The following is an 11,596-nucleotide window of genomic DNA, read 5'->3' as shown; positions in this document are numbered from 1 at the left end:
CCAAGCTTGTGTTGAAACTAGAAGTCTTAGGATAGGTAAAGCGGTACATTGTCATATTTTTACAGTCTCATTTGTTTCCTACTAGGATAGTTTGTAATTCTCCTTAATACATGTATGCTAACTAATTGTTTGTATGATGGTTTAAAAAAAGGCGTTTAACACAATGCCGAAAAGGAGACATTTCCTAAACAAGTTTTTACAGGTAACATCTTCTATACACGACTTATGTTTATCGTGTTTCTGGCTGAATCTGAAGGCTTGTTTTCAAGTGATTAACTTTCTGAACTCTAATGTTAGGATTTAAGTCAAAATCAGTGCACTGTATCAACTAATAATAAAGAACTGAGTTTTAATTGTATCTCCTTTTAATGTTCATAATGTCCATGACCTAATAATAAAGGGACAAACAGGACATGTGGTCATGTGGACTCTTTTTCTAACTCATACTGACCCTCTAGATTATGGGTTTCATTTGTAAGGTGGATACATAAACGTGGTGAAATTAAACGTGGTCCACCATGCACGAAAAATCGGTCCCGGTTACTTTATTCGTTTATAATTGTACAATGAAGATAACATTTGAGGTCTCAGATCTCAATCCATCCACAAGTTTTGGTTTCTGATGTACACAGAAAACTAAATGGTGATTAAACGTGCTACGTTTCACTACTGCCAGCAAAAAGATGACATCAGCTGAGTTGTTATCTTCTACAAGGTATACAACTTAAAAAACATAAACACAAAGGCACTTCAAACAAACCATTCATGAACCAAAACGAAATGGCGAATACAATTGCAGAGCTCGTATTCATCCCTGCCCCTGGCGTTGGTCATATCATGTCAACCGTCGAGGTCGCAAAACTACTAGTCAATCGAGATCAACGTCTCTCAATAACCGTCCTTATCATTAAGCCTTTTAAATCGGGTTCTCACTCAGCTATGACCACCTTCATTGAAACATTAGCTACCAAAACAACAAACCGCATATCCTTCATCGAACTCCCTCAAGACGAAATCGGTCCACCACATGACCCGAATTCTCGCATGAAATTTTTCACTGATTACATCAGTAGTCACTGCAAGCATGTAAGAAACGTAGTGGCTGACATGATAAATCAACCGGGTTCGGGTCGGGTTGCTGGGTTCGTCGTCGATATGTTTTGCACCAGTATGATAGATGTGGCTAATGAGTTTAACGTTCCAACTTACGTGTTCTTCACTTCTGGTGCTGCATATCTTGCAGTCAAATTTTATATTCAGACATTTTGTGATGATCTGAAAAAAGACTTTTTCGAGCTAAACCGCTCGGACACCGAGATATCGGTCCCGAGTTTCGTCAAACCAATGCCAACGAAAGTGCTTCCGCCAGTTTTTCAGTTTAAAGAAGGGTTAGATTTTGTTTTGTCATCTGCCCGGGATCTGAAAAAGGTTAAAGCGATTATGGTTAATACTTACTTTGAACTCGAAACATATGCTATTGAGTCGTTCTCATCTGACATCAGCGTCCCACCGGTTTATCCGGTAGGACCTATACTTTCCCTCAAAGGTGACTCTGAATCACACGATGATGACATCATCAAGTGGTTGGACACTCAACCACCTTCCTCAGTGGTGTTTTTGTGTTTTGGGAGTATGGGAAGTTTTAATGAAACACAAGTGAAGGAGATTGCGCATGGTTTAGAGCAGAGTGGCCGTCGTTTCTTGTGGTCCCTACGTCGACCGCCATCAGATGAAACATCGAAAGTCCCTGGTGATTACGAGGATCCGGGAGTGGTATTACCAGAAGGATTTTTGGAGCGAACCGATGAAATAGGGAAAGTTATCGGGTGGGCCCCACAGGTGGCGGTGTTGGCTCACAGTGCGGTAGGTGGGTTTGTGACTCATTGTGGGTGGAACTCGTTGTTAGAGAGCTTGTGGTTTGGGGTACCAACGGCTGCATGGCCGATGTACGCTGAGCAACAGGTTAATGCATTTCAAATGGTGTTGGAACTGGGATTAGCTGTGGAGATTAAGTTGGATTATAAAAAAGATTTGTTCGATATTGATGGAAATGTCGTAGTTACTGCAGACGAGATAGAGAGTGGGATAAGGCGGTTGATGACGGATAGTGAGATGCGAACGAAAGTGAAAGCGATGAGTGACAAGAGCAGGTTAGCAGTGGCAGAGGGCGGTTCGTCTTATGCATCTGTTGGCTGTCTTATTCAAGACTTCATAAGAAATATCTCCTAAATTTGCATTTTGTGAAGTTAACTACACATATTTCAAGTGTTGTTAAGGATTGTAAGTACTGTTTTTTTTAAATGAAAGTTATCTGCTTTAGGGTATGCTTCTGATTGTTTTTAACATTAAAAATTCTTAAACAGAACCTTAGTCCATCTTGTTATTCTAAACTTAAATGTATAATGGTGGGCCTAATCAATTATTTGAGTACGACAATATCAGTTGGTTGATGGTAACTAGGGATGGCAATGGATCGAATATGGATCGGGTGATGCCGTATTTATATCTATATCCATTTAGTTTTTGTTATCCATATCTATATCCATATCCATTTAGTTTCAGGTCATCCATATCCATATCCAATGGATTAAGCGGGTTAATGGATATTCAATGGATATTAAAAAAATTTTATAATATTTTCGAATATGCGATTAAAATAAAACCGTATTATAGCAAAATTAAATATAACATGACATACTTAAAATATATCCATAAGAATATGTAATCTTTGTCGAAGATATAACAATATTTGTTAAATTTATTATAAAACATAGATAATGAAAACTGAAATATGAAATGTGTAAGTTTATTTTGTTAGATACACGTGCTTTATTGTAATATATTATAGTTATTTCATTATAGGGTTGAAAAACAAATTGTAAATCTAACGGTAAATGAACTTGTAATGGTAAATATATAAGTATATATCTATATTAATGTATTCGTATATGTATTTCGGGTGGTAATGGATATATCCATGGATGAAACTTTTCATCCATGTCCATATCCATATCCATTTAGGTTCATCCATATTCGTATCCATATCCATTTAAGTTCATCCATATCCATCACGAAGCGGGTGGATCGAGTGGATATCCACCGGATCGGATAGCCATTCCCATCCCTATTGGTAACATATGCATTTAAAAAGACATAGTTGCTTTATGAAATGAAAACAGAGCTATTAGGCAATAAGCACACATGTCTATTAGTTAGGATAGTCTTGTAAATAACTATTTGACTTGTACTCATATTTGTATTGTATTTTCTATATATGGAATACATCGGATTCCACAATTTTATGGTGAATATTTTCAATCTTATCACATGGTATCATCCTAATTGATCCTTAGTCTTTTCTTTTTTCTAAAAAAAATAAAAATTTATTTGAAATCAAAACGTCAACGGGATTGTCATTATGAAGATCTATATATGCTTCAGCGAGGTCAAAGAGCTTTCCTCTCCATATTGCACTCTCACAAAGCTAGTGGATCGTTTGAATTATGGCACAATGTATTCGGCCTTACTGCTTTTGATGTTATTTCAATTTTAAATAAAAAGGGTCGAATTTCTGTAACATCTTTATTACCGAAACCGAACTCTTGTTTTTCTTATCAACTTGCGAAAAACAAACATTTATCCTTTAGTATTAATGATAAATGTTTTCGCAAGCATTTACCCTTTAGTATTAATGATAAATGTTCTTTGCATGTTTTGGATCTTGTACAATGTGATTTGTGGGGTCTCACACCCGTTAAGTCCACTAACGGTTATAGATATTACGTAATTTTTGTTGATGACTTCTCACGCTTTACCTGGTTTTACACTTTTACCCTCTTAAAGCTAAATCATGCTTTCCTACCATTTTTGCAATCTTCATTAAACTTAAACACAATTCTCGTGCAAGTTAAAGGTTTTTCAGAGTGATGAGGTACGGAATTCACTAACACTTCTGTTCGCAAGCTTCTTATGGATAATGGCATGTATCATCGTATGTCTTGTCCTCACACGCCTAAACAAAATGGACGTGTTGAGCGCAAGCATCGGCATATTACCGAAACGGGTTTGGCTATGTTATTTATTGCCCATGCTCCGCCGCTCGGACATCTCTTTGGACCGATGCCTTCAGCTCAACCACATATATCATCAACAGAATCCCTTTGGTTGTTCTTCAACACAAAACTCCGTTTGGGCTACTCTTTCATGATCATCCAAATTATGGTAATTTTCGTACTTTTGGATGTCGCCTTTATCCTTATTTGCGTGACTACTCACCACACAAGTTAGCTCCTTATAATATCTCATGTGTTTTTATCGGATACTACACATTAAGGATATAGGTGCCTTGATATTGCTACTGGACGCATTTATGTATCTCGTCATGCGCAGTTTGATGAATTCCATTTTTCTTTTTCTGGTAACCTACCTGATGTTGCTACTGCTGCACTCCTCTTCTCTCAATATGATGAAGTGGCTCCATTAATTACATCTATTAGTTCAGTTGTTAATGATGAAGAAGCTCCTGTTAAACCTATTGTATCTACGCCATCATTGCATCATGGTCATTCATGTATTTCGCAGCCCACAACCTGCTCTCTTTATGATGATACACCAATTCAGCATAATGAATAATGAATATGTTGTTTCTACGGTTGATGTGCCTACAACTCCTGCACATGCAGCTTCTTTGCCCTCTATTGTAACTACCTCGGGACATCCCATGGTTACCCGTTCTAAGTCAGGAATCTCCAAAAGGAAATACATTGTTGATTTTGCCAAGTTATCTCGCACATCTCTTCACCTTGCCCTTCTTACTACTTATGAGCCTAAAGGGTATAAATCCACACTTAAAGACTCGACATGGTTCAAAATGGGTGTTCCGCACTAAGTATCTTTCAGATGGTTCAGTGGATCTGTTAAAAGCTCGTATTGTGGCTCAAGGATTCACGCAAATACCCGGACTCGGATACTTAGTCACATTCATTTATGTGGTTAAAGCATCTACTGTTCAAATAGTGCTTTCCCTTGCTACTCTCCATCGATGGTCTCTACATTAACTGGACGTGAAAAACGCGTTTCTTAATGGCCACCTAACAGAGACTGTATTTTTAGATGTAACGACCCAAACCAAAACACAAACGAACCCGCGAAAAATATCAAATTTTTTTTTTTGCTGGAACAGCATATGGCGCGGCGCGCCAGAAGGCCGCGTTGCGCGCCATTCTGGTCTGTCCCAAAAGTCTTGAAATGCTAAAAAGATTGGCCACTTCCCGACATAATTAGACAAAACGCTTTTAACAACATATTCAAATATGTAAAACTAACACATTCCATTAATAAAATGAGTTTTACGAAGCGAGGCCCACATCGGCCGTTTTACGAGTTTAATTCAAAATATGAGTTTCGACCATCAAAAAGTTTAAGTACTAAACTACACTATGAGCATGGTGTTTGGGATTAAACTACCCAAGTCTCGGTCAAACTCCAAAAGCTAAATATCCCAAAAGCATTCTCTAACAACGACGAGATCTTTAATCCAAGATGATGCCCTTACCGTTGTCCACAACCGAACCTATAAAAAGGTAAACAACGAGAGGGTAAGCAAAGATTAGTGAATGCAATAATTATACACATACATATATAATATACCTACTTGCAAATCACTTACTCAAACACCGCATACATGCTAGCAACACAATTAGCTTATAATCTCGAATACAAGCTAGAAATCTCCAATACCACAAGCTAGCATAGCAACGCATATAATATAATTCGAATAATATATTATGCTTACACTTACAACACAAATAACCATGGTTAACTAATCGTACAAGGGAATGGCGCTCGCGAAAACGCCATCGGTGTTCATAACATCCGTTAGGGTACTTAACACCTCATATCACTAGGGTGGCACCTTAACACCTCGGTACTTCACCCCGAGTGGCATCTTAACACCTCGATGCTTCACTCATTAAGTTACGGAGTGGTGTCTTAACACCTCGACACTACACCCCTAGGTGGCATCTTAACACCTCGATGCTTCACCCCGAGTGGCATCTTAACACCTCGATGCTTCACTCATCATGTGAAACGTGGTATCTTAGCACCTCGACACTTCACATCTCACGCTACAACAAATAGGTACATTATATACCTACATATATAATTATTCCACTCACCTTACGCCTTCGGTGAAAGATAATCAAGTCCGAGAACCTTCAATGTAACGTACCTATTACATTATACATAATATCAATCACAAACTCAAGTTGGTCAACCCACTAAAACTCCATTCTAGGGTTATCTTGACCCATGGTGCAATTTTGACCCATTTGCAACCCTAACCCTAATATTTGGGTTAACATCCCTAAAACCCTAATCATTATCCAAGTTAGGTCCTAAGACACTTTCTAATACAAGGTTTATGCATCAAACACATACATTTACCCACTTAGGTCCATCATGACCCATTTTACCATTTAAAGTCAATACACCCATTTCGGGTCACCCACTAACCCACTTAACACCCATTTACATATATATAAGTGTGCTAGTACTTTAACTAACCAATTTAGGCTCATAAACATAGTTTAATACTTTGAAAATTCTAGTTAGTCATCTTTGAGTCAACATAACCCAAATTCACCCAAAACACCTAATTTACTAACAAAGTGGGTTTTAGGTTCATCACTTACCCCAAACCCTAACCCATAATCAAATTAAAATCAAGAAATAAAGATTAGAGCATACCACTATCACCAAAACGTAGCTAGAGGAAAGATGAACAACTTTGAAACTCGCACTAAGACCCGATTCAACCTCCTTCTTCCTTTAATGGAGCTTTCTCACTCTAAAACCTCTTCTCTCTCTAGGATTTAATGGAAGATGATTAAGTGGGTGGAAATGGAGTAAATGAGGCTCCAACAACTTATCCCAAGCCTTAAAGTCGGATTCCTTGTGATTTTACCAATTTGCCCTCAAAATATCTAATTAAAAGGAATCTGTCACAGAACAATGGCGCGGCGCGCCAAAACGCCGCGCGGCGCGCCAAACGCCCAGACCAGATTCTGCCTTCTTTTAAATTATGAAACAAACACCCACACTTCAAAGATCATATTTACACATATGTACGGTGAAATATTTGGGTCTTACAACTCTCCCCCACTTGAATCGGAGCGCGTCCTCGCGATCCAAGCCGCATGACAAGAGGGAAGATAAACTAACACAAATTCTTCGGGCTCCCAAGTAAACTCGGAACCTTTACTACGACGCCATTGGACTTTAAAAATCCTAACCTCTTTATGTCTCAAGTTTTTGACCTTCTCATCGAGTATAGCAATCGGCTCCTCAATATACTCTAACTTATTATTTAACTCGATCTCGTCTAATGGCACCCACGAAGAATCATCCGCAAGACACTTACGGAGATGGAAAACATGAAATGTATTATGGATCCCCGCAAGCTCTTCGGGTAATTCCAAACGATAAGCAACTTCGCCAACACGATCTAAAACCTTAAATGGCCCAATAAACCGAGGAGCTAACTTTCCCCGTTTTCGAAATCGAATAATACCTTTCCATGGCGAAACCTTAAGCATCACCATGTCACCTTCTTGAAATTCGATCGTTCGTCTACGTTTATCGGCATACGACTTTTGTCTATCTTGAGCCTTCTTCAAGTGATCCCGAATAATATCAATCTTGCTATTCGTTTCTAAGACCAAATCGGTACTCCCGATTTCCTTTTGGCCAATTTCACCCCAACAAATCGGAGTTCGGCACCTCCGCCCATAATCGTAAGGTGGCATCCCGATACTAGTATGATAACTGTTATTGTACGAGAATTCCACCAAAGGTAAGTGCTCGTCCCAACTACCACCAAAATCAATAATACACGCCCGTAACATATCCTCCAAAGTTTGATTCGTACGTTCGGTTTGACCGTCCGTTTGAGGATGATACGCCGTGCTCAATTTCAATTGTGTACCCATATCTTCGTGAAACTTTTCCCAAAACCGAGATGTAAAACGGGTATCTCGATCCGAAATAATAAATATAGGAACACCGTGTCGAGAGACGACTTCCTTGATGAACAACTTAGCCAAAGTCTCCGACGATATCGCTTCCTTAATGGGAAGAAACAAAGCACTTTTCATCAATCGATCAACTATCACCCAAATTGAATCAAATTGGGTTCTCGCCGTTTTAGGTAACTTTGTGATGAAATCCATGGTAATGTGCTCCCATTTCCATTTCTGGATTTCTAACGGTTGTAACTTACCATACGGCTTTTGGTGTTCGGCCTTAACTTGCAAACACGTGACGCATTGCTCGACATACTTCACAACATCACGTTTCATGCCCGGCCACCAATAATCCTTCCTCAAATCACGATACATTTTCGTCGCGCCCGGATGAATGGAATACTTGGACTTATGTGCTTCATCAAGTAGCACTTACTGGTAATCACCCATCTTAGGCACCCACACTCTCCCTTGAAAGGACAACAAACCACGCGAGCCGATAGTAATGAACTCCGATTGTCCCACAATTCGTTCCGCATGCTTGTTGTGAACGTAAGCCTCTATTTGAATCACACCAAGTTTTTCAAGAAAATCATTAGTAATAACCATACGTAACAATCCCAATCGTAACGCCGGGTGATGACTCTTTCGACTTAACGCATCCGCGACCACATTCGCCTTGCCCGGATGATAAAGTATTTCACAATCATAATCTTTCACCACATCCATCCACCTACGTTGACGATAATTTAAATCTTGTTGATTAAAGAGGTGTTTCAAACTCTTATGATCCGAATAAATCGTACTCTTGACACCATACAAGTAATGGCGCCAAATTTTCAACGCATGCACAACCGCCGCCAACTCAAGATCATGAGTCGGATATCTCGTTTCGTGTTCCTTTAGTTGTCGAGAGGCATAAGCGATGACTTTACCTCTTTGCATTAGAACACACTTGAGCCCATTTAACGAAGCATCACAATAAACCGTCATGTCTTCCACTCCTTCCGGCAACACTAACACCGGAGCTTGACACAACTTCTCTTTCAACAATTGAAAAGAAATTTCTTGCTCGTTCTCCCAAGTAAATCTCGCGTTCTTCCTTGTCAATTTCGTCAATGAAGAAGCGATCTTAGAAAAGTCTTGGATAAACCGTCGATAATAACCGGCCAATCCGAGAAAACTTCGGACTTCCATAGGCGTAGTCGGTTGTCTCCAACTCTTCACCGTCTCAATCTTCCCCGTATCTACTTGAATTCCGTCTTTGTTCACAATGTAGCCAAGGAATTGAACCTCCCTTAGCCAAAATTCGAATTTGGAGAACTTAGCATACAACTTTTCCTTTCGTAACGTCTTCAATACTTCACGCAAATGACGTTCATGTTCGTTCATACTTTTCGAGTAGACTAGTATGTCGTCAATGAACACAATTACCGACTTGTCCAACATAGGTTGGCACACTCGGTTCATAAGATCCATGAATGCCGCCGGTGCATTCGTAAGACCAAAAGGCATAACTACGAATTCAAAATGCCCATAATGTGTTCGAAAAGCCGTTTTCTCGATATCTTCCTCACGGACCCGCATTTGATGATAACTGGACCGCATGTCAATCTTTGAGAAATACGTCGCACCTTGGAGTTGGTCAAACAAATCGTCAATCCGAGGCAATGGATAACGATTCTTGATCGTCACTTTATTCAACTCCCGGTGATCGATGCACATCCGCATACTACCATCCTTCTTTTTCACGAATAAAACCGGAGCGCCCCATGGCGAAGCACTCGGTCGAATAAAACCCTTCTCAAGTAACTCTTGGGGGTTTGATTTAACAACTCTTGCATTTCCGCCGGCGCTAAACGATAAGGAGTTTTAGCAATGGGAATAGCTCCCGGAACCAACTCAATGCGAAATTCAACTTGTCTTTCTGCCGGAACACCCGATAACTCGTCCGAAAAAACGTCTTCGAATTCACTAACAACCGGAATTTCACGAATGGGTGGTGGCTCATCACGAGTATCAACAACATGGGCAAGAAAAGTCATGCCACCACTAACAAGGAAACGACGTGCCCGTGCAAAAGTGCATATCGGCACAAGTCTTCTACGCTTATCACCGTGAATAATTAACTCTCCTCCACTTGGGGTCTTCACACGAATAAATTTTTCATGGCATGCAATATCGGCTCTATTATGATCGAGCCAATCCATACCCACAACAATATCAAAATCGCCCAAAGTCATTGGAATGAGATCTATCTTAAAGTTTTCGGCACCAAACACAACATCACAATTTTTGCACACATCGACCACTAGCACCGTCTTGCCGTCCGCTATTTCGAATTTTACCGGACGACTTAACTTAGCTAACGGTCTATTAAGTTTAGGCAAAAATTTAGGAGACACAAACGACAAATTTGCACCACTATCGAAGAGAATCCTTGCTGGATTAGAATTAACCATGAAAGTACCTGAGACAACTTCGTTCGATTGTTTGGCTTCATCATTGGTCATCAAATAGTTGCGACCCCTAGCCGTACCCGCCGCCTTCTCTAATCGCTTCACATTATCGTTTCGCAAATCGGGACACTCCGGCTTCTTATGCCCTTCTTTTCCGCAATTAAAACAAGTGACCTTGTTTTCGAAAGATGGTTTAGGACATTCACGAGCCATATGACCCGGTTGCCCACAATTGTAGTACGCATAAGAAAAACCCCCGGAAGCGCCCTTCTTCACGCTATTAACACTCTCGGAATCCTTCTTGTTCTTTTTCTTCTTGTTTGAAAAGTTAGAATGACTAGAACCTTTAAACTTTCTTTTGAAAAACGTGAAATCGCTTTTTATTGGAACATCCGGCTCAAAACCCCGGGCCAATTCAAATAACTCATCAAAAGACTTAGCCATACCCCGACTAATCTTGCCCTTGAACTCATTATTCAAAGTACGGTAGAAATCTTTCATTAGCTTGTGATCGTCACCCACATATTCCGGACAAAAACGAGTTTTTGCCAAAAAGGTAGACTTGAGTGTGACAAAGTCCATTGAACCTTGTTGCAAATGGTGCAACTCGTCCCGGATTCTATCAAGATCGGAAGAAGTTCGGTATTCTTTGAAGAATTCCTTCTTAAACTCCTCCCATGTCAAGTTCATGCATTGCTCTTCACCATATAAGTTGATTTTGTCGTCCCACCACAACTTAGCTTCTTCCCTCAACATACTAGAACCATACCTCGCCTTCCTTTCGGGAGGAAACTCCGCGGTACGGAAATCCCCCTCGATATCGGAAATCCAACACGTGCTTTTCAACGGATCTTGCACCCCATTAAACATCGGAGGTTGAGTATCCTTGAAATTTTTGTAGCGAAAGTCCCGCCTTCCACCCCCACCATTACCTTCACCCCCTTTGCCTCGAGGATAAATGTTTCTAGCCTCTAAAGCCTCCTCTATTGTGGCTTTCATTCGATCATTGATCATTTCGGTCACTTGTCCATCGACCGACTCTTGGAAGACCTTTCGAACGTCGTCAAGAAAATCCCTCTTTAGCCTTTTAAAGATGGCCTCAACCTTAGCCGT

General features: G+C 40.1%; 1 protein-coding gene across 1 annotated transcript; it reads left to right on the top strand.

The window, feature by feature from the left end:
- Positions 1-557: 557 nt before the first annotated feature.
- On the top strand, positions 558-2,318 carry LOC139839805 (anthocyanidin 3-O-glucosyltransferase 2-like). The gene has a single exon (XM_071829966.1). It carries the CDS (start codon positions 766-768, stop codon positions 2,227-2,229), a length of 1,464 nt encoding a protein of 487 aa, XP_071686067.1. The 5' UTR covers positions 558-765; the 3' UTR covers positions 2,230-2,318.
- Positions 2,319-11,596: the final 9,278 nt, after the last annotated feature.

Source organism: Rutidosis leptorrhynchoides, chromosome 4 (assembly GCF_046630445.1).
Source record: "Rutidosis leptorrhynchoides isolate AG116_Rl617_1_P2 chromosome 4, CSIRO_AGI_Rlap_v1, whole genome shotgun sequence".
NCBI classification, from domain to species: Eukaryota; Viridiplantae; Streptophyta; class Magnoliopsida; order Asterales; family Asteraceae; genus Rutidosis; species Rutidosis leptorrhynchoides.
Note: the sequence above shows the minus strand (reverse complement) of the source record. Positions and strands in the feature narration are given on the sequence as shown.

Excerpts from the sequence above, each read along its gene's own strand:
- LOC139839805 (XM_071829966.1), top strand. The coding sequence starts at position 766 with ATGAACCAAAACGAAATGGCGAATACAATTGCAGAGCTCGTATTCATC.